This window comes from Canis lupus, chromosome 11, assembly GCF_003254725.2.
Source record: "Canis lupus dingo isolate Sandy chromosome 11, ASM325472v2, whole genome shotgun sequence".
NCBI lineage: Eukaryota > Metazoa > Chordata > Mammalia > Carnivora > Canidae > Canis > Canis lupus.
In genome coordinates this window covers 24,685,427-24,712,896 of record NC_064253.1, presented here as the reverse complement: position 1 = coordinate 24,712,896, position 27,470 = coordinate 24,685,427, and the positions used below count along the sequence as shown (strand labels likewise).

Here is a 27,470-nt window from a genome sequence, read left to right as displayed (position 1 = left end):
TTGTTACATATCTTGAAAGCACCGCTAATAAATTGCTGAGCTGAGATTCAAACCCAGAAGGACTGACTCCAGACAAAAACACATGTATGAATGCTGACAGTATTAAAAACAACTTGGCGTTGTGAGCTTTGAGCTGTTCTGTTATATTGCCTCCATATTTCACACAAGAATTTTTCGCTGGTAATGTGTGGGAAGAAACTCAATTCCTGCCCTTTGGGGACTTTTAAGAAGTCCTCTGAGAGAGTAAGGTAGAAATAGACAATTGAATGGGGCTCCTGGGTGGCTCAGTCAAGTAAGCATTCAACTTTTGATCTCAGCTCAGACCTTGATCTCAGGGTCATTATTTCAAGCCCTATGAGTTCAAGCTCCATGCTGGATGTGGAGCCTACTTGAAAAAAAAAAAAAATGAAAAAAAGAAAAATATATAAGTAGCCAAATAAGTAGAGGAAGAGAAGTAAGGAGATCATTGGACCAGTTGAAGGAACCAGCCATAAGAATTGCAAGGGCAGGTTAGTTTGGGCTTTCATGAATTCAATCCAGATAGGCTTTCTAACAGAGGACACTTTGAGAAACACAGCAGTGGAAAGAGATTTGTACTGTCTTCAATTCTCAGCAGTGAACCTGTTTGCAAGCCAAGCCCCTTCCCTGAAGAAAATAGGACTCTGCCTTTAGATAGCTGTAGAGGCTAATGAGAGCGTTTTTTTCCTGAGCCACATATGCACAGATCATACTGACACATTCAAGCCGGAACAGCTAATAGCATCATCTAGGCTCCCACACATTCACCACCCAGCACTTCCCTGAGGCTGGGTTGCCATGGACAACCGGAGCTGTCTCCCAGTCTCTCAAAACACTCCTACGTTACCCTGTTCCACAGATGGCAGCAGAGAAATGAGGTCCCAGCAAGATGCAAATGAACCTTTGGAGATGTACTGAGCCTGGCACTTTTCACTGTCATTTCAGTTCAAGTGACATCTCCATTCAACTCTTTAAAAATGATGGTGAAAAGCCATTTGGGCCAGAAGTGGGCAGCTTTCTCCCAGCTTGGCCTGTCCTTTCAATAGATGGCATTGGGAACAAGGCTATTGGTAGGGTCGGTAGGCTGACTTTTAAGCTGGGCCAGGGCCCTGGGTGGCCACTGCTCCTCTTTAGTGTGATCCTTCAGATGGACCCAGGCCGCACCTAGAAAATAGCCTGGGGTTCTGAAACAGGTCCTGTCATCACCCTGGAATTAGTGATGCTCACTTTCTTGTTCATAGATCCTAAGTGTCCTTCTCCACCATTTATGGGGAGTCTGTTTTTTAACAACTGCTTTAACCAATAATAATGGTGCTGGTGTTGACTGAATAATAGAAGCTCACATTTCATGTATATGATTTACCAAGCTCTGTGCCACGTGCTTTGTATCTTTAAGGCTCCTGACAGCCACAAGAGAAACATCCTATTATCCTCATAATACAGGTAACGAAAGTGAGGTTCTGCAAGGTTAAATGTCTTGCCCATGGTCACACAGCTATTTAGTGACTGGGCTGATACTTGAGCCCGGATGTGTCTGACTCCAAAGTCCATATTCCTACTCCTTCTTTCTTCCCTGGGTCTTGCTCTCAAGTTGCTGCTTCTCCGCTTCCCACCGTCTCTGCACTTTGGCTGTCAATTCTTGCCTGGAGCAACTGTTGCTCAGGAACCTGCTGGGACAAGTCTTCTGCCTCGACCTCGACACACTCCTTTGGATGAATTGGTGTTAGCCCTGCGGCCCCACGCACCAGGGTAAGAGAGACTCTCGCTTCCTGCCCTGGCCCGAGGGACCGACTGGCTGGGCCTGCCTTCTGCCCAGCTCACTGGTCATGGAAGAGTTCGGACACGCACTCCACTCTTGCCTGATGAAAAAAGTTTACAGAGCCCAGTTTTTTCCTCTCACTGTAGTGAAAGTCTGATGACGTAGAGGTGAGGGTCATGACTGACAGGTGAGCCAGAAAGCTCTGCTCCGTTCGCCTACTGTGCTTTTCTCTGGCTGGTCTCGGGTACCGGGGACACTGTAGCTCTCCCATGGGGTGGCCATCATACTCTGAGGAGGGACTAACATGCCTTTCCTTCCCCAGTCACACTTTTGAAGTCTTAAGTCCTCCATGGAAGGGGATAGCCTTACATATGTATTTAAAAACCATCTTGTTACAAGATTGGGAGTGAAATTTCTTTTCTAAGGAATCAGGTAGTCTTCCATGGTCTCACTAAGCTCCCTAAAATAAAGGGCCATTTGCCTTTCCAAGATAAGAGTGTTGCCCTTGGGAGTTGTCCAGCAGCCTTGCTGTCCATGGTTGAGTCTGGCTCACCTGTCTTCTGTCAACTGGAACTCTCCATCCACCAGAACCTGTGCAGCCTTCATTCAATACAGGGGACTCCAGAGACGTGGGGTTAGGACCCTGTGGTTTGCTACCAGACTCCCCAGTACCCCGCAGTCCCTGAACATGAGTAAACTATATTTGGTCTAGCATAATTGTTAGCCTGGAACCAGTTCTTTATTGTGATACCTGTATGACCCCTGGTAGTTCTCACAGGGTTACCTAAAGGATACTGTTAAAAATAACAATCATTAAGCTGATTGGATTCAATGATTTCTATTATAGGCATTACAAATCTTTAGTAGATTGGGACTTAGGGGTGTTGGGGAAAGAAAGAAATATGCCTGTTTAACATCCTGGGTCTGAGTTTTTTCTGGAAATGTTAAATGAGAGCTTATAGGAGAAAATTGTTTAAGTGTCTTCATGCCCTAATATCTTACCGTCTTCCTAAGCAGCTAGAGGTTTATAATTTTATGGATGTAATGCATGTAGACTTTAGGGAATACTCCTTTTTGTCTAATTGGTTGCTAAGATCAGGTATCTATGGAAACAGCCATCCTTTAGTATTCAAGATAGGAAGTTTATTTCTTTTACTCTGTGCGATTATACAAGGAGTATAGTGTTTCTTGTATGATGGCTTCTTGCAAGGCCTGCTGTAGAAATTGGATTTCTTAGGTCTGTGAAAGAAGCAGAAAGGATGCCTTCTCCTTCTCCTGCCTTGAGCTACCTCTACATTTTCAGAAACCAATGGTCCTCCCCCACAAAACCTCATAATTAACTCTTCCCAGATTATTGTACAAGTTTTGAATATTAAAAATTGTCTCTCAACAGTGGTTTTATGAGCTCCAAGCCAAGTTTATTTTGAAACCTTGTTCTGTGTTACTTTTGTCTTTCTACTCAGGTTTTACCTTACCACTGAAATTTTTTACATTTGTATAACACTGTTTCTATGTAACTGTGAAAATTCTCAGATGTAAGTACTGTGTTTTTGCCAGTATGAATATACCTTCTTACCTCTGGCATAAGATATATTTTGTTTTATGTTCTATACAGAGGAAGGCTGATAACTTGTACAAAGAATAAGCATCTTTCCTCTGGTAGTTGAGAGAAAAGATGGGGAAAGTTCTCTCTCTCTCTCTCTCTCTCTTTTTTTATCTATCTATCTATTTATTTATTTATTTTTCCTCTCAAATTCTATCCCCAGACTTGTAATCTGGTGTCTAGCATATCTTAACCCCAGAAAGTGATGTTCTGGACTGTATTTTCTTCAATTTAACTGTATATTCTTTTAATTTAGTTTTTTGCATATGCTGTTTACCATTCATTCATTCCTTATTCCAAATATTTGAGTACTAATTTGACCTGGCACCGTTTCGCCCTGCAATTATCTTTGCGACTGAGGCAGGTATATTCTCTGTCCTGTTAAGGTTCACCATCTAGCCAGGGAGACAGGGTTGCCAGGCAGTTACAGCACAATATGGAGCAGTTTTTTTTTTTTTTTAAGATTTTATTTATTCATGAGAGAGACACACAGAGAGAGGCAGAGACACAGGCAGAGAGAGAAGCAGGATCCCTGCAGGGAGCCTGACATGGGACTCAATCCTGGGTCTCCAGGATCAGGCCCTGGGCTGAAGGCAGCACTCAACCACTGAGCCACCCAGGCATCCCTGGGGTAGTTTTAATGAGAGAACACAGGGCATGTGTGATCTCAGAAAAGGGACATTAACTCAGATTTGAGATCAGAGAGGTGGACACATCACCTGAGTCCTGAAAGATAAGCACGTGTGAGAGCAGAGGGATCCAGAAAGGGGGGAGAATGTTTCATAGAGAGGTAACAGAGGGTGTTGAGTGCCTGAGGTCATTGCAGAAAGAAAACTTAAGTCCTGGTTTAATTCTTCCTTAGTCTCCAAAACTAGATTTCATGGAAAATCGTTAACAGTATTGTGCCTTCATTTTAGCTTTACCAACTCAAAACCAGAAGGGTGGTGCAAGTTCTAGGCATGTTTAAGAATGCATGGCAAATCACTGGGCCCCAGAGGAGTAAGGTGGGCGTTGTCTGAGTTTGTCAAAAGGCTGCGTTAATTAACAACCCCCTTCAACTGTTCTGTTCATGGATGCCTGACTAAGCCAAGAGTTACAGAAGGGAAATAATGTTGAATTCAGCTTTTCTCTGAAAAGGGCCACTCTTGACACAGAGCCACGGACCCTCTGAACCACATCACAGAGAGTCAAACGTAGAATATTTATTTCCAGAAGCAGTAGCAGTAGCTCTAAGCTTGAACTGTGTGTCTTGGGTTCCTTTGGAATGTTCCAGAAGTTGGAACTGACTTCTGAGTTTTTGAACACTGGATACCCACATTTGACTACAGACCACCCACATGGGCAGTAGGTAGGTGAGCCTGGATCTGGAATCTTGGGGCCTAAATGATGGATGAGCAGTAGTTACGAGCTCCTGGTTCTGCCTCCTGGTGTGGTAGATGCTGTTCACCTGAGGCATGTACTCCTGTGAGTTGATGTAGATTTTGATCATCACTCCTCTCCCCAAACATTTGTTGTGGAGAAGTGAGAGTACTCTGGTTATTCATAATGGCAGACATTGTTAATGGAACATCATCAACAAGTCCCTGTGGTCCAGGGGTGAAAACAGTGGTTATCCAAGTACAAATATTGGAGCAGCCACATCACTCTCAACCAGGAACTTGTTAGAGATGCCCATTCCCTGCCCCACTCCAGACCTGCTGAGTAAGCACCTCTGGCAGGGTGAGCCTGATAATTTGTGTCTTAACAACCAGCAAGGTGATTCTGAGGCCCACTGAGTTTGAGAACCACTGGAGTAAATAATACAAGCTACAGGTAATGAGAAACATCCTGTGACTCCTATTGATTGGCGGCCTGTGACTTCCACCCCTTTCTCATCATGTCTAAGGAGGCATCTTGCAATGCCAGTGAGCATGATGTCCTTATAGGGGCAACCATGAAATTTGTACAAGTTCATTAAAATGTGTACACTGTTGTTGACTTTGCTACTTTTTAATTTATGAATAACAGGTGACAAAAGTCACAATAACGGATACCACAATTAAATGCTGTGGCTCTGTTGCTATAGCTGAAGCAGTGGCTGGCTTTTTTGCTTTCTTTCTCCTTCCTTCCTTCCTTCCTTCCTTCCTTCCTTCCTTCCTTCCTTCCTTCCTTCCTTCCTTCCTTCCTTCCTTCCTTCTTTCCTTCCTACTATACCCTACACTAAGAAATATGTTTAAATTGTTATGCAGGAGACACCTGCCTGTATGTATAACCACCACAATTGTTTGATGAAATAACACCCTTCGTATATTTTCTGTGCTGCTCTATTAAAAGTATGCTGGTTTGCAATGCATAAAATTCATCTCATGACTCACTAATGAAATGTGACCTGCAGTTTGAAAAACATGGATGTAGTGAGCTGTCTATGCATGGACCCGGTCCCTGGAGCAGGAGAGGGGTGGGGCTGCCTTCACCTCTATGCCAGGTAGACTTGGTTTTCAGTCTTTATTCCGCCACTCTCAGCTGTGTGACCTTGGGCAATCTACTTACATTCTCTGAGCTTTAATTTCCTCATCTGTCAATATCAATAATATCTACCTCACAGGGTTATGGCGACATGTAAATGACAACACATTGCACGCAGTGACTGGCAGTGGTAGCTACTACCTTACCTGTGGAAACAGTATTGTTCAGAGCATCATCAGTTAAATACATTTTTGTGGTTGCTACCCCAAAGCAGTCTTTCGCAGTTTTCCCCTAAACTTCAATGAGTAAGTGCCTGCCCTCTGTAGTTTCTGTAATCAGAAATATTTTTGAAGTAATTTTATCCTAAAAATGCAACCAAGTTGCACTCTATTCCAAAATATATTCAAATTTTGATATATGTTTTGTGATATTTTGTTTTGATGCAAAATTTCGTTTCCCTCGCCGAAATCCTTGAGGGCATTGTGATCATAGAACAAGCCCTGAGTGGCTACATGTACCACCAGCACAGCCCTGAGCACAAGGATTTGGAAGTGTAGTTCTCATGATGGTGTTTCTTCATATGATGTTATTGTTAGATTTTTCTTGAATTGTCCTATTTGTTGGTGACTTAGGACAGCATCTCCAAATGTGTAACTCTGTACCCTGGATGGCCCGTGGACCCTGGGCAGCTGGCATGCGGAAGTACCAGGGATTGATCATGTGTGAATCCATTAGCTGGGCAGACCCAGCTAATGTCTGTTTGTCTTTCTGGAGGTCATGATTGTGGTTGGTGGCCAGGCCCCCAAGGCGATCCGCAGCGTGGAATGTTACGATTTCGAAGAGGACCGGTGGGACCAGATTGCTGAGCTTCCCTCCAGGAGATGCAGAGCAGGTGAGTAGCACCATCTGTCATTGTGCAGCTTGCTTTCCCCAGCTTGTCTCTGCTTACTGCCAGAAGTCCTCCACTGCTCCTTGTTTCCACAAACATCTGTGCATTATAGACTCTCTTCCTCTTCCTTCCCCACTTGCCCAGTTTCTGGCTGCCCCTTCTGGGGTCGGTTCTTATGTGCTTTGGGACTTCAGGCTGGTACAAGTATTTGCTTGAATCAAACAACATTGGAAAAGCATATATGAATGGAAATCCAGAGAGTCCGTAATGGCTTCCAGTTCTATAAAGTTGGAGATCACTTTCTGTGGTGAATTATTCATGTGATTGCCCGGCTCCCCAATGTCACTCATTGTCACCACATGAGTGATCAGCCGCCTGAGATGACCTCGATGCCTTGGTTTTCCTGTGCCTCAGGTGTGGTGTTCATGGCTGGTCACGTGTATGCTGTGGGCGGGTTTAACGGCTCACTGCGCGTGCGGACAGTGGACGTATATGATGGTGTGAAGGACCAGTGGACGTCCATCGCCAGCATGCAGGAGCGCCGGAGCACTCTGGGTGCGGCCGTGCTCAATGACCTCCTCTACGCCGTGGGGGGCTTTGATGGCAGTACTGGTAGGTCTGGGATGTGGTCTCCATTCCTCCCGGCCTGGGACATGCCCTCAGGGCAACCCTGGTTTGCTCAGCCAGTTCTTGGGCCAATGTTCTGTCCATCCAGAACTACTTCCTCAGCAGCATACTCATCCTTCCTCATCTCCTACCTTGCTTGCCAGAGGCAGGCTTTCCTGCACACAGACTATGTAACTGCCCACATGCTATCATTTCTAGGACTCTAGGAAGGATTCTGCACTCAGAAGAGAACATATTCTCCTTGCTATTGTTTGGGAACCTATTTTTTTCAAAAACTGAGACTTAGCATGTTTAGCTGCAGGGCATCTTAGGATTGTCCAAACCTTCTGCTGGACGAACAAAGGAGCTGGAGTTCAACCATGGGAGAAACCTGACTCAGGCGCATGCCATCTTTGTCCATTGCCCTTTCCCTGCCCCATGAAGCTTTGCCAGGCTGTGCCACAGCAGGAACATCCACTTGCTCCTGGCTTCTGTGTCACTTCAGAGTTCAAATCAGAAACTATGAATAGATGTGGACTTGGAGAGATGATCACATTTCTCATCTACCTCTAGGTGGTACTCTCTGTAGACAGTAGCTCTGGTACACTGAAATGCCCCCAGGGATGTAAAAAACAGGATTTTTTACTTCATTGAATTTTCATTTGTGTCTTTACCACTTGATAACCTTTCCCAGTCTTCTCTTTGCCTCACTCATAAACCTCCAGGGTCTACAGCCCCTCCAGGGGCTTCCACTAATGGATAGGACCTGAGAATAAAGAGAAAAAAAGGGAATGGAGCATTGTTTCTTTAAGAAGTTGCTGTCAGCTGTAAGTAGAAAGTTCTACTATATGGTGGCTTATGCAATTGAGAAATACTGTTCTACCCATGAAACAGGGACTCTGGAAGTTGGTAGTTGCTCACTTCATCCACTTGATCAAGAATATTGTGGCCAAGCTCTTTAAACGTCTCTTGGCTATGTTCTCCTAATCATAAGATGTCTGTGGTAGCTTAAGCCAGCACATTTGTGTTCCAGGTGGCAACAGCAGGTTGGTGTTGGCACCTGTATCAGAAAAACAAATGCTATTTCAGAAATGCCCATCAGACTTCCACTTAGGCCTCATTGACTGGGTCACCCCTAGGGTGGGAAGGTAAGTGTTCAGCTTCTCATGTAAAGGAAGAGAAGGCAAAAGGTGTTAGGTGAGGCAACCACAGGTTTTTTCCCCTATTCTGTAGGTGTAACGGTTAACATTTGCAGGGCAGTTCAGTTGTATCCCTGTGTCCTCTCATGACCTGCCCTGAGTCAGGCCTTGGTGCACCTCCCATGCAGATGTGCTTTAGGGAGCTGCCCTAGGCCACACAGCAAAGTAGAGGTGGTGCTCAGCCATACATGCAGGTCTCTGACCCTCTCCCCAGCTTTTCTTGGGCACACTGGGTGAGGCCTCACACTGTAGGCAATCTCATGAGTCTCTTGTCTCCCAGGCCTAGCATCCGTGGAAGCCTACAGTTACAAGACCAATGAGTGGTTCTTCGTGGCTCCGATGAACACACGGCGGAGCAGCGTGGGTGTGGGCGTTGTGGAGGGTAAGAACAAAAGTGCGTGGTGCCCTATCTGTGCCCCAGTCCGCAGGTCTTGTCCTCATGCCCTGGCTCTAGTCCTCCCATCACAGCTCTGAGTCAGGTACTAGTCTCCTGACGGAACAGGTGAGGAAAGTTGAGGTGCAGCTACTGGCTCGAGGCTAGCGGGTGGCCTGCTGTGTTGGGAAGAGTAAGAGAAGCCTAAGAGGAAACACCGGCCTGTTCCTTTGGCCACTTGTCAACAGTTCTCTTACAGGTTGAAGACTCAGGGTCAACATATAACTGAGGAGCATAATGTGATGGGGGGTAAGAATCATTTCATTTAATTAATTTTATTTTCCTATTCCTATGTTGACACATTAACAGAGCCTAGGGTGAAGTGGGCATTTCCTTCCTGGTCTGATTACTGTCACGGCAGGACAGGTTGGTCACAGAGTCCTGCTCTTGTTAGGAAGGGTGTGTGGGGTGAGGCAGGTGGGAGTGATTAGGTCTGGGGCTCAGTTAGACTGTAGTTTATAAATGGCTCCTTTATATACAAATTTTGTTCCCAAAATCCTTTTGAAGAAGATAGGCAAAGCTTACATTTTCTCCATTCTCCACATGCGGAAGTAGAATGCCAGAGAGGCAAGTGATGTGCTCATTCATAAATAGCACAGCCAGTCCTGGAGCCTGGGTCTTCTGACTCCAAACTCACTGCTCTTTCTATCGTGCTACACTCTTTCAGACCATTAGCAAATGCTATCAGGGAGTCTTATAAATATGTGTAAATTCAATGTATTAAAGCACAGAGTATGATTTGGACTAAAATGTCCTACTTTGTAGGACAACACTGTCTCTCTGCTTTTCATGTGCACCCCAAGAACACCCTTACTTGCTTTGGGGAAAGTTTGATATGCAGTGATTAGACAGTAATAGAAATATTCTTTTCTCTCACTGCATTTCTTGTTTTGTACCAGTATTGTGTAAATTTCCATTTAAAAGTACATTATTCTAACATACTAAACAAGTCATCCTGGTGAGTGCAAGGATTCCATCCTCCTATCAAGATAAATTGTTTTTTTGCAATCTCATCCTCCTGGTGGAACAGAAATTGATTTGTCTGCCAAACGTAAGTGCTTTGTCTAGCCACCTTCCCACTTCCCCCCTTGTTCCTTAGCCAGGAATATCAAACAATAGAGGAGGGGTTAAAAATAGCAAGTCCCTGTTAATAGACTCAAGGAGAAACCTTGAGTGGGTATTTTTTCAGCTGATACAAGGTTGAGATGGTTGGCGGGGGTTAGAGAAGTTGCCTTCATGGTAGTGATTTTAAATCCTCTCCTTAATGCTTTTGGGAGCATCTTGTGTGTGTGGAAGGAGTGCTGTATTGTAGCATGCCTTTTGACACAGAGGACAGCCTGGGAACATGTTGATCATGTGTATCCTAAATTTGAAGCCCTTTGGCTCTGGGTCATCCTGGGACAAGCAGAGGGTCCTCCTCACAACTCCAGTGAGAATGTTTCAGGGGCATCTTACAGGGCTTCTGCTTCACTCTGGCCTTATAAGTACAGCTCTCCACGTTTCACCGTGCTCTCCTCCCTCTCCCTGTCTCCTACTGTGGCTGCCTGGTCTGAATGACACTGGGGTTGCCCTTGGGAGCTTCTCCTCTCCTCCACATCCCAAGCCTTCCTCTTTCCCAAGTGACTTAGGCTTTGGTGAGTGGTGGGCAGCTGGGAGGGCAGGTGGTTGTGTCTTGGCCAGCACACCCCATAGAAGCAGCCTGGACTCTAGAAGAGCTTCTGGGTCAGGAATTTCTCCTGTGGCTTAGGTGAGGATGGAACTGGAAAGGAGGTGTCCCTTTCTTTTAGAAGGTCCACTGGAATGGATTCTGGGGCAGAAAACAAAACCAACCTCAGTGGTAGAAGAAGAAAGAATTTTACATTTGATACAGCAATAGTTGTGATGGTACAGTGCATTTTTGAGCCTCTAAATTAAAATAATTGCCCACTTCCAAATAATGTTTGTACTTTTGTTATTTCTCCCTTAGGAAAGCACATAGTGACAAAAAAATCTCTTTTAATTAGTAACTCTATTAAGTGGATTTGCATTGGGCAGTGCTTATTTAGCCTACAGCCAGTGTTTAAGATCTTTATTTTAACTCTCTTGTTCCCCATCAGTCTGTAGCCCACAGGTGAGGTAGGACTGCCCTTGCCCACCTCCCGCACCCCCCTCCCCCCCCGCCCCAATGTGGGGGAGGCAGGAGTGGGAGAGAAGAGACCCTCCATGCTTGAATCTCTGCTCTGGGAGCGCTCTAATGCCAACTTCCTGCCCCTTATCCAACCTTATGCCTGACCCCAGGCAGAAATGATGCTTTTGGATAGCAACTTATGGTATTTTTATTTTAAAAATGGGTAATGATATTTCAGGGATATTGTGCATGGCTCAAAGATTACAAGGGAGCCAATAGATGAGTTCCAGCCACCCTGGCCCAGAGTTGACACAGAGCACTGCATTCACATGCTTCATTTGCTGAAATTGTGGACTGAGCACATGAATAACGGTGAAGACAGGGTTTGGGTTCTCACTGAAGAATATTTTCCCATATTGTTTCATCTGCCATTGTGAGCCTTTAGCCACAAAGTCAGCCTGCCTGCCTGTAGCTGGGGCCCTCTAGCTTTTTATGTCTTGGGTGCCTTATCCTGGAGAATATCTAACATAGTGCACTAGCAAGAGTATGCTAAGCCCCAGTGGCATCAGACCATAGCTTTGCATGGGCACTGAGGGTGCTTACTTAGAAGCATGCTCAGTATGGATTCAGGGAGCCTCATGGCGTATGAGGAAGTGGAAGGGAGGCATGTGAAGAATGCTTAGTCTGGCTTGTGGTGCCTCTGGAGGAAAGGGGCCCTGAACTCTGATGGAGGGGAAGGAGCCAACCCAGTGGGTTAAAGATGGAATTTCAGCCCAGCTCCAGTTACTTTCCAGCACCACCTTCAGCCACTGTATCTGTTCCAGGGAAGCTATATGCTGTCGGGGGTTATGATGGGGCTTCCCGCCAGTGCCTGAGCACCGTGGAGCAGTACAACCCAGCAACCAATGAGTGGACGTATGTGGCAGACATGAGCACTCGCCGTAGTGGTGCAGGTATGAGGGAGCCCCAGGGTACAGGCTGTGTCTCATCTGCTCTCAGGTGGGTCTGGAGACCAGCAGGTGCATGTTCTACCTCATTGTACCTTCCTATTCTTTCCTCTTGATGTCTGGAATCCCACTAGCACCTTGTGTACCCCGACATAAGCACTTACAGATTAACCTCTCCCAGGGGATTTTCTCTTCACTGTGATCCCTTCTGTTTCTGTGGGGATATCTGTGTTCCTGGAAAGGGAACATTTGCTCTGTGCCAAGTGCCATCCTAATAAGCACCTTCTGTACTTAGATTGATCTCATCCTCACCACCGCCCTAAAAGGAAGACACAGCATTAATTCCAACTCAACAGGAAGTAAGTTGACCAGGGGGCGAATAATTTGCCCAAGGTCATTTAACTGGTAGAGTGGGATTCCCACTCGGCTTTGTCTCTGAAGTTAGCTTTTCTGACCCCTAAATTATCACAGTCACATTCTTAGAGAGTAGAGCAGTGAGCATGGCTGTCCTAGTCTCCAGTGGATGAAACTCAAGCCTGCCTGTCTGGGTTGAAAACCAAGCTGTCAGTGTTCCTATTAGGAGATGAACTTACATCTCTCTACCTGCACCCCTCACTCCCTTCCCCACATGGAAAGGGAAGGACTTTGCAAGTGTGGCTCACTTCTGAATCCTGTGGGAAGACAAGGAGCCATGTGCTCTCTGGGATTTTCCAGGAAGTAGAGCAACAGCCCCCATCACCTCAGAGGCCCAAAGAAAGGGTCTGAGAGGACAGAGGCATGGAATATTGGGCCCTGGCTCTCTGGTCTGGTTCTGTTGGGAGCTGATGAGTGCTGAGCAGCCTGGGCCGGGTGGGAAGGTTGTGTGACTTCCTCAAAGGGAAGCAACAGTTGTGAGTTTCCACCAATAATACTCTTCCTTTCTCGTTGTTTTTTTTTTTTTTTTTTTTTTTTTAATTTGAGGTGTAGCTGACATGCATTAGTATATTAATTTCAGATATACAACATTTTGACTTGGTATTTGTATATATTATGAAATGATCACCACATACATTACATCTGTCACCACACATAGTCACAGAATTTCTTTTCCTGTGATGAGAACTTTTAAGATCTACTTTCTTAGCAAATTTTAAAATATGAAATACAGTTTTATTAATTATAGTTGCCATACTTTACCTGACATCCTCATGACTTTTTTATTCTATAAGTGGAAGTTTGTACCTTTTGGCCACCTTTACCCATTTGGCCCACCCTCTCACCCCCTGACCTTGGCAATCATTCATCTGTTCTCTATTTTATGAGCTTTGATTTTTTTTTAAAGATTCCACATAGAAGTGGAGGTCATAGGATATTTTCTCTGATTTAATTTACTTAGTATAATGCTCTCAAGGCTTTTCTTTTTTATATAATTTTTTCTTTTGTGTGTTTTTGAAGATTGAATTATAATCTCACTTTATAGCACCAAACATGTGAGTGTTCAGCATTCCTTAAAAACTATGCTATTTTAATATTAAATTCAAAAACCTGTGTGTGCTCACTGGTTAGAAAAGAAAAGAGGTATACGGCCCCATTTAAGAAGCATTTGTGTTTGGGATGCTATTTTTAGCAGGCTTGTTTCTGCTAATTCTGACCAGTTGGCCCTTCCTAAACGTGGAGCAAATGCCTGAAAGTCAGGACACCGGTGCTTTAGTGCTGGGCCGGCTGAAGCTTACCATGAGACCTTGGGCAAATCCCTTCCTCCTTTCTGGCTTCTGATTCCTCAGATGTGAAATGAGTGGGTTATAGTAGACGTTCCTTAGAGGCCAATGCAGTTCACCCATCTCATGACCCCTGCCCCTCCATAGAGCTCCTTGAGTAATCGTGGTTTCTAGGGTCTTAGTAGAGTTGTCTTCACACCTCCTAGGAATCCTCTATGACTTGAGGTGTGAGAGCAAGTTCAAGGCTCAAGGATGTAGGGACAGCTCAGGAAGAGTGGGGTAGCCCTGAGATAGGGGGGTGGCTTCTAGGAATGTCTCAAGCAGGAAGTGTGGAGGTGCAGCCCCGTGTGGAGCCACTAGCACAGACCTGCCTCACCTGCCTTAAATGGGCCTCTGGAGGCCAACAGCTCTGTCTCTGCCAGGCGACCCAGGGGTTGTTGCTGTGTGGAGTTCGCTGGAACTGCTCTTGCCTTTACCTGGGCTAGCAGTTCTGCTGCCTGTGTCCTCGGGTGAAATCAGTTTAGGGAATGCTCTCTCTCCCAGAGTGGACACTTTACCTCATCACTGAGTCTTGGCATCAGGCTCCCAGGACAGATTTTGCTTTGTGCTTCATGTCCCTAAAGTGTGGGAAAGCCATCCCTCTGGAGAGGGGAACCCATACACTTGTGATAGTGGGTGTTCTTTGGTGGCTCAAAGAACCTTTGAAGTGCCAGGAGGTCCAGAAGACCTCTATGTGAACATTTGCGGAACTGGCTACAAAAGGACAAAGGTGACCCCGATGGCCTGGAATGCTGCTTGTTTTTTTACTAGGGTATGAACTTCGCCTGCAGATGGTTGAGGAGTCCATCTGCCGGCGAAGTCCGGAGTCCATGGTCCCAGAGAGTCCATCTCTGGGACCCGGGCTGGGCTTGTTCCTGCTGAGCATGGAAGAGGGGCAGATGAGGCTGCTTTGGAACACCCTGAATGTATTAAACCTGGCTGTTAGATAGCCGTTGCTGGTACAACACCACCATCTGCTGTTAGTTTATGGCAACTGTGGCATAATTGCTAGAGGGGATTTTACGTATCTTGTCATTTAAACAATAAACCTGGTGTCGTCAGGTGCAGGGAAGCAGATGAGTTAAGGCACCCAGGGTCCTTGTCCGTGTGAAGTTTATATCCTAGAAATCTGGTGCCCTGGGCTGACACCTGGCTACACATCCCAGTCACCTGAGGTGCTTTTTCTGATTTCCAGCCAGTGTCTGTGGGAGAGAGGCCCTGGATTCTGTCTTTTCAAAATCTCCCCACCTGAATGAGATGTAGCACATCGTGGGGTGGTGTTGCCCCTGGTCCCCTGGAACTGCCCATCCAGTCCAGCTCCCTCACTTTACCTGTGGGAGGACTGAGACCTCAAAAGGGGAAGTTGACCTGGTGGCAGGTTAGAGACACCCAGGTCCAGACCCCACATGTCCAAGGTCAGTTGCTCTTTCTGGTCCTGGGCCACCGTCCTTCCTTCTGGCTTTTATTTCTGTGACTTACATTAGAGGACTTTGAAAGGTTATTCTAAATCCTGTCCACAATGCCGTTCTAGGAGTCAGCTTAGGTCTGTCAACAGTGGGAGGGATTTAATGCCCCTCTGGAAGCTAAGAGGAGAGCATGTGGCAGAAAGAACAGGTTCTGCTTCAAAACAGGTGAGGAGGTCCATGTGGTAATGATATCAGCACACCTGCTGCGTGGCTGGTCTCTGCTTTTAACTCTTTTTATGCAACCCATATAATAGAAGGCTGAGGAATATGAGTAATACAACATTGTAGAAAAACTTGGCAACATAGGCAAAAGGGAAGACAAATTTTACCATCTGGGAATAACTACTAAAGTTTTGGAAGTCTTGCAGTCTTTTTTTTTCTTTGCATATAAACCCTCTCTCCCCATTGTATACCCACATACACACACATATTTGTTACATACGTATGTATATTTATGTTTCTTTAAATAGATACAGGATAATTTTTACTTTATCTTTGGGGAATTCTCAGGTTGACAGCCTTAGGAGGCAGGCAGGATGTCATTATATTTGTTTTACAGAAGAGGGCGCTGAGGCCCAGGGGAACAAAACAGCACTGTCCATGTCACCCTGCTGGTGACAGCCGCCCAGGACGGGATGCCAGCTCTCCTGGCTTCTGGTCACAGTGGCCAGTCTGAGGCTGAGACACTGTGCTCTGCTTTTCAGGGGTCGGGGTGCTCAGTGGACAGCTGTATGCCACCGGCGGGCATGACGGGCCCCTGGTGAGGAAGAGTGTTGAAGTTTACGATCCTGGAACAAACACCTGGAAGCAGGTGGCAGACATGAACATGTGCCGGCGAAATGCAGGTAATACAGCCACTCTGTCCTTCCGTCCTTGTGGGGTGTGGGTGCAAATACTAGCTGTAAAAGAAGGGCAGAGGGGAGAGACCAGCAATGGCTGTCTAACAGAACCTGGGCTGGAACTTGTACCCCAAATGGAATTATCCCTTCGACAACTAGGTGCTGAGTTAGGAGAGGGGAGAGCTGGGGAGCACAAATGCTAGCCATATGGTCCCCCACTTAGATGCAGGGGCTGATAACTTTCACTGTACACGTGTGGACACAGACTGAAGAAAGCCCTCTGATTGCCACCAGAGCCTCCTTCCTAGTGGCCCTGTTGGGTAGTTGAGCACAGGGCTATGTGGACATGGCCAGTCAGTGACACTTGGTTCTGTGTTTCCTTCACCAGTACCTGGCTTTGGAGTCTTCTCACTTCCCATCTGAAACCTGTCTCCTTTCTTGTAGGGGTAACCAGGCCCTACTTCATTCTCCAGTGGGAGCACTTATCATCGTCCTCACTTTGTGCTTCCTAGCTCTCTGTCCCCTCCACCTTTTCCTTCCTGTGGGAATGATTTTTCTCAGAATGTTTAAATCTTTATTACAGAAGCCTGACATCCCTACACTCTTCCCTTTGACAGCTTTGCCCTATAGGTCGTGTCTTGTGTTGGTATATCTTGTTTTATGCCTCTTTGCTCTAATGAAAGTGTTGGCTTAGCTTAGCTTCCCAGGCTGGAAAGGCAAATAGATGACTTTCAGGTGGATTTATTTCCTTTACACTCAAATTATCTGTTTGCTAAACTCATTTGTAGCTTACATGTTGAAAGTGTAAACAGAGGGGAGTTTATTAATTTGCCCATTGCCTGAGCCTGCTATGATACAACTTGGCATTTTGCTTTTAGCCAGGTGAGCAAGGGATTGCAGAGCCTCCGAGACAGCCAGTGTATCAAGAATCCAGGAATTAGGTTTAAATGGAAATATGTATATACGTACACATTCACATACAGATATTTCTCTTTTTTTATGGCAAAAGTGGAATCCTACTGTAATGCTGTTTTATAACTTGCTTTTCTAATCCACTTTACAATCTTTCATGATTATCTTATTATAACACAAAATAGATTTACATGGTATTTCAAATGGCTATATCACAATTTAACTCATTTACTATTGGACATTTAGGTTATTTCCATTTTTTTCTCTAGTCATCCTTTTGTGTTATAAATGGTCCTTTGGCTAATCAGTGCATCTAAAATTACTTCTCTAGAATATAAGTCCAAGATTGAAATTTTTGAGCCAAAGGGAGCATATTTGCTTTCAGTACCACCCAGGAAAGTGGTACATTGTATCCTTTCAACCAGTATTTGAGGTTATCTTCATCAATACTTATAATTACTACTTTTTTTGAACATCGTCAGCCCCTTACTGTAATTTTGAAAGAAGACATAGTGTATTAGACTATGACCTTTTAAACTCTTGATGAGGAAAATCGTGTTTTCCTCCTTTGGACTCCTGCAGCATGAGATCTTGTCCTTAAGCGAGCTCTCTGTGAGATCAGGGCGGGAAGAGTGCCTTGTCTCTGGGAGCTATGTGTGGGTTCAGATCCAAGTCATGTGAAGTTATCACAGACACAACTGTTAGACACATGGTGTGGCTACACCAGCGTCTAACCTACAAGCGGGTCAGGAGTAGTGTATGTGAGATTCCCTGAGCATAGCTCAGTCCGCACATGGCACATCTGCATGCTCCAGTAGAGAGGAGCCCATACGATGATACTCTAAGTGTTTATAGAGTCAGGGGCCAGGAATGTCCATGGGAGTGTATAGTGGTGAAGGCTCCCTGGTCAGAGAAAGGACCTTCTCAGAAAGGAGGATCGTTGGGGCCTAGTGATTGTTGTTGGCATGTTCTTCTGTGGAGTACAACTAAACCTCTGAGCTAGAGGAGGAGAAGCGCCTCCAGGGGACATCCAGGTGTGTTTCCCACCCATTCCGACCCCTTTGTGGCTCCTGCTGTAATGTTTCCTGTGGCTTCTGATTCCCAGGCGTCTGTGCGGTGAACGGGCTCCTGTATGTGGTCGGAGGGGATGATGGATCCTGCAACTTGGCCTCGGTGGAGTACTACAATCCTGTCACCGACAAATGGACACTGCTGCCAACCAACATGAGCACGGGGCGGAGCTATGCAGGTCAGTATGCTTTACCCCCGATTCCACCTTCCCCCCCCTCCCCGCACTCCTACACAGGGGATGCAGGGCAGGGTGGAGGTAAGTTTGCTTAACTTAGGACTACATGCCTCCTCCAGGGATAGTAGATAATTTTCAGAGGTCACCACTCCTTTCTATGCCTGCCGCAGATTCCTCTAATGAGCACTGGTTTCCCCAGTGAACCTGAATGCAGGCCCAGAATTCTTTTTAACACCCATGTTCCGGGGAGCCACTTCCACCTGCCTCAATTTGTCATCAGAGGTTTAAAAATTTCATTGCCATTTCTGGGCTACCAGGTACAATAAGATACAGTCCTTGCCTTCCAGAAATTTAATTGGAAAGATAAGATTTGTCTACATGAAATAGGAGCTACAAGACAATGTACACATAACTTCTAAATGGAATGTGCTATGCTGTACATACTGTAAGGCATGACAGGTGAGAACTTCCTGGAGGAAATGAGCCATGATCAACTCTGAAGGTGGGCCCCAGTGACATGGCTAGCTGCCCTTTGCCAGGTGCTCCCTCCCTGTGCCACAGGGTAGTGTGTTCGGGACCCTGTACACGTTCACTGCCATCTTTTCAAGAACCCTCTGGGTGCCTGGGACTGGTTCCTTCCATTTTACAGATTATGAAACTGGGGTTTGGAGAATATAAGTAACCTGCGCAAGACCACATAGCTCAAAAAATGACAAAATCAGCATTCAGACTCAGGTCTGACTCGTGAGTCCATGCCCTCTGGACCACCACAGCTGACGGGGGAACACATTCCAGGCCAGATATGCAGGCAGGAGTAAGGAATGATGCTGCTACAGGGGCTTATACCTGGGGATTGTGCGTAAAGGGGCTGGTGAGGTTTGGGAGGCCGGATGTAGCTAGTGCCGCTGACCATGAGGGTCTATAGAGAGACACACAGACTCATATACACCTAAGGTAGCTCAGCAGCTTGCATCTCATCTTCCAGGAACTGGGATAGTTAGAGCTTACAGTCATTTATTGACTATATTATTGAGCACATAGCAATGTACCCTAAGTATCTTACAACCACCATCTCCTGAAGTGTACGTCATGACTCCAGTGGTATTCTTACCCCTTTTATGCATCAGAAGGCCAGTCATTCATTCTTGTTTGGATGTCAGTACAAAGGAAGACTGTGCCGTGCAGGCTTGAAGGAGTTTTTACATCACATTTTGTCAACATAGGCTCTCAGTGGCAGTGACTTGATTTTACTTTTTTCCCTTGTTTAGGATTTTCCTCAACTAAATATAAAGATTTTAGAGACATGTTGGTCTTAGAGTGATTCTTTTCTTGAGGTTAATTATTAAAACTAGTATTTTCAAAACCGTAGTGGGAGGAGCAGGGCCTTTTTAAGCATGAAGTGGCGAGGCCAGTGAGGGATTGATCCCTCCTTGGGCTCCTAGTGGGCCTTAATGAGAAGGGAAGGTTTAGGTATAAAGTGGTTAGAATTTCACCAATGTGATGAGTATTTCATGTCGACTTCTTTATTGTCTGTCCACTTTAGAAGCAGATGGGAGAGGGAGAAGCAAACATGTAATCTGTCCTCAAATCCGATGACTGAATGAATCCATTCTTTTAGAATCTAAAGAAATTGCCTGAAATGCAGAGACATATGGATAGTAATTCATTTGGAGTATTACTTATGATAAGCAAAGATCTGAGAAGTACTTAATGTCTGAGATAAGGGAAAGAGTGAAACTGTGGTATATTTATACAATGAAAGTTTTTGGGCGGCTTCTGGGTGGCTCAGCAGTTGAGCATCTGCCTTTGGCTCAGGTCATGATCCCGGGATCCTAGGATGGAGCCCCGCATTGGGCTGTCTGCTCAGTGGGGGGCCTGCTTCTCTCCCCACCTCTGCCCACTGCTCTGCCCACTTGTGCTCCCTCTCACATTCTGTCAATAAATAAAATCTTTTTTTAAAAAAAGTGTTTTTTAACATCATGAGAGAATGTTTGTGCCAGAGGTGAGGGGAGGTCATCATGCAAGGTATGTACCATGCAAGCTCAGCCAAATCATCCTGGATCATGAACGTTTGAACAGCTGCTGCTTAGAGAAGGGAGTATTGAAGTCAGATCTCAGTGGGAGTTCCAGTTCTGCCACTTGGCTGGGACTCTGGGCAAGGTAACTGGTCTGACTGAACTTCTTGTTTTCTCATTTGTAAAATGAGAATAAATTCACACCAAGTGTCTTACGGCTGTCATGCAGTGATATGTGGAATGCTTAGCACAGTGCCTCCCTGGCATGTAGCTCCCACTCAGTGGATGATCATGATTATTTTCAAAGGCTAGGAAATAGTCCAAAAAGATAATGATGACTCTGTATGAAGAAATTAAATTTTTTTTCCTTGTGTTCTTCTGTGTTTTCCAGATTTCCTGTAATGACAATATTTTACTTAAAAAATTATTTATTTGTTTTTTTTTTAAATTTATTTATGATAGTCACAGAGAGAGAGAGAGGCAGAGACACAGGCAGAGGGAGAAGCAGGCTCCATGCACCGGGAGCCCGACGTGGGATTCGATCCCGGGTCTCCAGGATCGCGCCCTGGGCCAAAGGCAGGCGCCAAACCGCTGTGCCACCCAGGGATCCCCTATTTATTTGTTTTGAGAGAGAAAGAGAAGGCCAGAGGCAGAGAGAGAGAGAATCTCAAGCAGACTCCACATTGAGCTTGGAGCTTGACATGGGGCTTGATCCCAGGACCCTGAGACCATGACCTGAGCCAAAATCAAGAGTTGGCTGCTTAATGGATGGAACCACCCCAGTGCCCCAAGAATATTTTACTTTTATGATCAAAAAAGGAAGTTTGTATAAAACAATACAGGGCCCTGCTTTTCTCTCTCTCTCTCTTTTTTTTTTTAAAGCTTTCTTATGAAAGAATCCTGAGGTATGGGGCACCTGGGTAGCTCCAGTGGTGGGGCATCTGCCTTTGGTTCAGGGCATGATCCTGGGATGCTGGGGTCGAGTTCTGCCTCAGGTTCTCCACTTAGAGCCTACCTCTCCCTCTGCCTGTGTCTCTGCCTCTCTCTGTGTGTCTCTTAAGTAAAAAAAAAGGGAGGGGGATCCTGAGGTGCAGGTGAGATGCTGTTAAAGCGGAAGCACATCCAGGTCTGGTGACTCAGGCTGCCCATCTTTGAGCTTTCTATCTATACCTTTATCCAGAACTCACATGCAGGTATCTTAGCAGAATCTCACCACTGGGATATCCTGGCATTTCTTTAAGCAATGTTCTCTCAACCTCATCTGCAACCAGAAGATTTTATAGTTCTGGGAATATACGAAAGTAAGGCTCCAGTCAGTTACTCCGTACCAGTAGACCTTACCTATAAATTAGGATTTTGTTCAGGTAAGCAGATAGGTACTTGCTTAAATAAGGAAGGCATGTATCTGTCTCAGGCAGAAGGAAGTCCAGGGCTGGCCTAGGGCTCAGACTGTCATTGAAGAACCAGGTTTGTCCTCCCTTCCCTTTCTGTTTTGCCAGCTTTACCAACAGCTGCTGCTGCTGCCTTGGGCCATGTATCAGCATTCTTCCAGGTGGGGCGGCAGACAGAGCCAAAGCTGTGGCTCTGGCACACGTGCCTTCCAATGGTTTTGGCCAGAACTGGGTCACGCGACCCCTTCCAGCTGCAAGGCAGTCTGGGAAGCCGAGTTGAATAATATACTGGTCTCTGTATTTGAGGATAGCAAGTAGAAGGGAGGTTGGCTGAGTCCACCTACAGTATGTGCCACGTTACAGAGACCATCTAGGGTCATCTGTGGACTCACGAAGCTAGCCATACTTGAGTATGGTTCAGTTTGGCTAATATCATACCAAAGACTGATGTGTCTGGACTATTTTTCCAAGTATAACATTGAGCACTGGAGGGGTCTTTCAGTCAGGTGACATCAAACATTATGGGAGCTCAGCCTGAAGAGGTCCATGGATTTGCCCGAGACCACGCTGCAGCTTGACTGGTGGCAGGGCTAGCACTGGCATTCAGCTTTTCTGACTTCAGTGAAGTCAGTTCACTCTTCAGTTCATTTCAGTATCTTGTAAAAGTCGGCATGAATCACTGTCACTTCTCTTAAAGTGATAGATAGAGCCATGGAGCTGCTTCTGGGCAGCCAGTGAAGGTGGGGAATGTCATTAAGCTGAGCTCTTGAGGTTGGAAAAGGAGTCGGAGTCATCATGACGAGAACTGTGTCCAAGTGATAATGTGAAAGGAGACCACTAAGCTGTGGTGCTGAAGGACTGTGCTTGTGGGCTCACGTGTCTTGCTGAGACTTGACTGGGCCACTAGAGTGGGAAAGAACCAGCGACTGGAAGTCTGAGTTCTCGGGCCCCACAGAGTTTGGATACCAACGTGCCCGTTTCTCTTGACTGGGCCTTTGGGATGTCTTGGGCTCACGAACTCCATGGGACTCTGAATAACTTGGAAGAAGCTAAGTCGGTAACTTTCTCTCCTTTTTTTTTAGGTGTTGCTGTGATTCACAAGCCCTTGTGATCCCCACTCCCACTGCCAGGAGGTGGAGGAGGGGTGGGGTGCTGCCTGTGACTCAGAACAGCGGCACCATGACTGCTGGGTGCCACTCACTGTGAGAAACAGCAGTGGAGTCAGAAGTGCCCTCCTCTGATGTGGCAAAGTGGTGTCTGGCCTGAAGACTGGTGACCTGTCTCCTGCTCCCCTGAAGCATTCGGGCCTCCTCCCTGAGCAGTGGGTTCCTGATAGCTCGAGGCAGCACCTTTGGGCTTTATTGTGTGTTTCTATGGGAACACCTGAGAAACCTGTGTGTGTGTGTGTGTGTGTGTGTGTGTGTGTGTGTAGAACATGGTGTTCCACTAGGTTGGGGGATGTGTGACAATCTACTGGATTTCTTTACTACTGATCCTTCTGTGCTAGAAATCAAATCACAGAAACCTCTCTTCTGGATTTACCCCATGGGAACCCTGAGATTACTAAAGCTGCTGTCTTCTGGAGGTCTGGTTGAACAGGCCAGGAATGTCCAGAAATGACTGGTGACAGGGGCATTGCTTTGACTATGCCTGTAGACTGGCTTTGACTACTGGCACTGTCTGCAGAAGAGCTGGGCATTATTGAATCTGCACTGTGTCTTCTGTGTGCTAGAACTGGGAACAAATGGGTTCCTTAGCCTCTCCCAAAGGGTGCTCTTCTTTGGGCTCTCTTCCAGGAAGCAGATGAGAACCGTCTAGTCCTTGATGTTTGGGATGCTTTTGTGTCTCTTCAATTGGAAAAACTAGCTCTTTGGAGGAGCCCCGCCCCGAGTATGACACTGGAGAAAAAAAATATGTACACATGAAAGACAAAAACAAAACAACAAACCAAAGTGGTAAGGCAGTTCCTGCCTAAAATGGTCTCAGAGAGGATCCTACTTCTGAGTTTTGTTGGGATAGGCAGTGCCCATTTATACTTATTACCCAGGCTTAATTATTCACAGCCTCCTGTTTTACTCTCAAAAGTGTTCTTGGTTTGGAGGGTAAGTAAAAGGTCACCCTACCTCCAAACCCAAAGATAGTTTTGCCCCTGCCTTGGGGTCATATGTGATCTAGATGGACATGGATGACTTCAAAGGAGTACACCAGCTGGGGCTGACCCTCAGCATTTGATGGCAATGGTCAGATCTGTCTGAGGTCCTCGTCTTCCTTTCCTTGTACTCTCTCTCCTCTTGTTCCAGGGCCTGCATCCTCTCTCCAGCCCTCACAATATTTCCTTCCTCCTTGTTTTTCCTGAGAGAGAGGAGGTGGTAAATGCCCTGAATGTGTGATCTCTTTCAGGGTTACCTGCATTTTAAAAGAGGAGCTTGGTGAAAGCTTTGCTAATTCACAGGCAAAAATTATTAGTGACAGAACTTCAAGCATCTGGAGGGGGGTGGGTATTTGAGGACACATGGAATCATTTTCATTAAAAAAAAATTGTGAAACTGTTCCTCAAATTGCAAATCACTTATGTTGGAATTTTTGGCATAAGATGGAAAGGTCTTGTGTCTGGAGAATAGTGTCACGTTGTCGGGGCTGGGGATTAATGCTCCCTGGTGTGGTGGTCCATTTACAGGAGTCAAGGGGCTTTGTGGAACCTGATAAGGGACTTCTGGTATCACTGGGCTACTTCCAAGCAGATACTAAAGGAGACTGGCACCCTCCCAGCTCACTCTGGCAGGAATAAAGCCAGTAGCCTCCCTAGTAGTTGGCTGCTTTGTGTATTTAATGCATATTTTTGAGCACTAAACACTCAACTCTCTTGAAGAAGAAACGTCTTCTGATGTTGAGCAGATATTTCAGTGAGACGTTTGGAGGGCAGCACTGAGGCATCTGGAATTTTTAGCGGCTTCGGAAAGAGGCTAAAATATCCAGCTTTGTTGGACATGGAGGAAATATTTCCAGGGGAATCAAGGCATGCCTTCAGTTAGGTGCTGTGTTCTCACCTGGCCACTGGAGATGACAGTGGTTTCAGAGCTCTGCCTTGGCTTGGAAGCTGATGGAATGAGCTTCTTGTTGCCAGTGTTCTTCCTCTCAGCCTGAGGAAGGTTTGGGGCTTTCTTTTGGTTTCTGGTGGGGATGAGGCTGGGGGTTGGGGTCCCATGTGTGTTGTTCACACAGCTCCTGATTTCAGATTAAAGGTGAACTTCCCACCCCCTCTCCCAGCACCTGGGAGCTGAAATTTCATGCATATGTGGGAGAGGTTCTTGTTTTTCATCTGCCTAGAGTGGGTCCCTTCCCTCAGAGCTCACCAGCCATATTTTCTGCTTTTGGAGTTTTGCTATTGATTCCACGTCACAGCTCCCCAGGAAGCACTGCCCATTTGCCAATAGTCCTGCTGAGGCCACATTCATTTCATCCTCATGCGTCCTTTCTCATGGGGACTCTGACACTGGTACGTCACCACCAAAAAGCCATTGGGCTCTAGCCGCCCACAGATGCCATTTAAAACCTGCTGTCTCACTATCACTAGGTACGATTCTCTCTCCACAGTGAACACAACTGACTTGATTTCAAGTCTGTGCTGGTCACATGGTAGGTGAACCCCTTGCCGCACCCCCCCATCTGGGTGGCCACAGCTGCTTGTGAATGCAGCTTTGCGGATGGCATATCTGAAAGCCGATCACAGTGATGAGATGGAATTGCAGCCCAAGGTTAGAAGCCGCTTAGATGCTGCTTGGATACTGATTTGGACAACACAGAAGTCAGACTCTGAATTCCAAAGTCACTTCTAAGTACTTAATGGCATCTCTCCTTCTAAAAAGTTGCAGTATTATGCAAATGAAGCTGACCTCATTTTCTGCTATGCAGTAAGAACACTTAATTCTCTTGAATGACAAACGAGTTGCAATATCCCCTAGCATGCTTTTCGAGCTGTGTTACTTTGATATCTGTTGTGTAATGTTTGTATATTCCTGAGCCAGATCCTTTCAAAGATTGCCTTTTTATAAAACTGAAGCTATAGCTTTCAGGCTAAACTTTTAATGTAGATATTTTTATAAGATAATTTTTTAGGATATTTGAATTGATTTTTATTATCCATGATAATGAAAAGTTCTGTTCCATAAGTCATTCACTCTTATAGTTCATGCCTGTAACTATTTTCCCTTTGCTTGTCACCCTCCTAAAACAGATTTTTCAGTAGTTCTGGGTAGATGAGTCTTTTTTACTTTGAGTCCTCTTTCTCATACCATATTTGAGGGAGATTGCTGGAAAACACAATCACTGGTGTCTCTAGAATTGCTTAGGGACTAATGTTTAGCCTGACTCAGCAATTACCCTGTACTGCCTGGCCACTGTTTTGGAGTCCGTTCCTTGCAGGAGTGAAGCTGGTTGACCCATCTCCTGGTGTCTCTCACTGCCTGGTGCTGAGCCTGGCATGCTGTAGCATGGAGATGCTCCAGAGAAAGTCTGCCCTCCAGTGTATACTCCCAGGAGTTTCCTAGGTCTAGTAAACTAGTCCTCATTCTTTTCTGTCCCGTTGTTCTTCTGAAGCTTCCACCAGCTAAAGGCCCTGTTGCTGGATGATGTCCCTTTTGGAAGCATCTTGTTTATAAACTTTAAAGGAGGGGTCACTCCTCATGATCATTAAGAATGTGTTAAGCATGTCCTTTACAGATGCTTATACTACACCTAAAGCTTACTTGTTTCTTGAGCTTTATCTATATACTCCAGCCTCTATTTTGTGTATTTTTCTGCCATTAGCCTTATTGAAAAAATCTTTTATTTTTATTTTTGGGACAGGTGCCATTTGAATTGCCTCCATGCTCCCCATTTGCACCTTTTTGGATCAGGTTGGGAGATTGAACAAACTCCTATTCCAGTTAGCTGGAGTTTTTAAGGTTTTGTTTTCCTGGAGAAGCAAGGAGGTTGGATTTTTTTTTTTTAAAGTGTTTGCACTATTTAGAGTCCTAAGCCCCTCGTGTTAAGCTGTGCTGTGTGTGCTGTGTGACCAAGCAGCAGCACTTTTGACATTTGGGAATGGAAGAGACTTCTATAGTGGATAATCACAACTTCATAGCCCCTACACAGCCTTTGTCATGGGGCTAAGTGTCTCGTGGATATGGCATGAGCCAAGGCAGGAATGCTTGTAACTGTGGCATTTGGAGAAACAAATTATGTTCTTGCCTTGGGTTATGAGTTTGAAAATTATTTCCCCCTCTTTCTAGTGGCATAAAAGGGCCCTTGTTCGACTTCTTATTTAATTTGTGTATGATGTATAAAATACTTTGAAAGAAGGCTCAAGACGCTGAATGTGTATGTTTGTGTGGGTGCTCTGTCCATGTGGTTGCCTGTAGACAACCAGACTTGATCACTGATGCCCTGTTAACACACTGCATCGGTAAGGTCCTTGATCTGCTCTTCTCTGCTTGGATGTTAGAGCCCATCTGTCTTGTAAAAGAACACTTGTCATATCCTCCATCAGTTACAGTGGTAGCTGAAGAAACCATTCCTCAAATGTATTATTTCAATAGGAATCAAGTTTTAGTTTCCCATACTTCGTGTTAATTTTAATAAAAGCTGAACTGTGAAAACCTTTCTCAGTTTTTCATTTCTATAGTCCAGGCTCTTCACTAGGTCTTATTCCTGTGTATATTCAGATTAATTTTGTTTTCCTCTCTGACCTCAACACAGTACCATGCCCACAAAGATCTTCTTCAGTGAGTCCCAGAGAGGCCAGTCCCCCCAGTCAGTGTTTGGTGGTGTAGGCAACTGTCCAGCGATCACTGTCAGGTGGGTGTGCTGGTCTCGGGCACG

At 45.7% G+C, this 27,470-nt stretch overlaps 1 protein-coding gene across 4 annotated transcripts in view; it reads left to right on the top strand.

Moving 5' to 3' along the window:
* KLHL3 (kelch like family member 3) overlaps positions 1-27,247 on the top strand; it is a 112,825-nt gene extending 85,578 nt beyond the window's left edge. For 2 of the 4 annotated variants that reach the window (XM_049091820.1, XM_049091819.1), the window contains 8 exons: positions 6,600-6,717; positions 7,129-7,326; positions 8,800-8,901; positions 9,262-9,318; positions 11,884-12,012; positions 15,913-16,053; positions 18,065-18,208; positions 22,694-27,247. In XM_049091820.1, the coding sequence (XP_048947777.1) occupies positions 6,600-6,717; positions 7,129-7,326; positions 8,800-8,901; positions 9,262-9,318; positions 11,884-12,012; positions 15,913-16,053; positions 18,065-18,208; positions 22,694-22,722 (918 nt within the window). In that variant the 3' untranslated portion in view covers positions 22,723-27,247. The remainder of the gene's footprint in view (positions 1-6,599; positions 6,718-7,128; positions 7,327-8,799; positions 8,902-9,261; positions 9,319-11,883; positions 12,013-15,912; positions 16,054-18,064; positions 18,209-22,693) is intronic. The other 2 variants (XM_025433018.3, XM_025433019.3) reach the window with 1 other exon arrangement.
* The last annotated feature ends 223 nt before the right edge of the window (positions 27,248-27,470 follow it).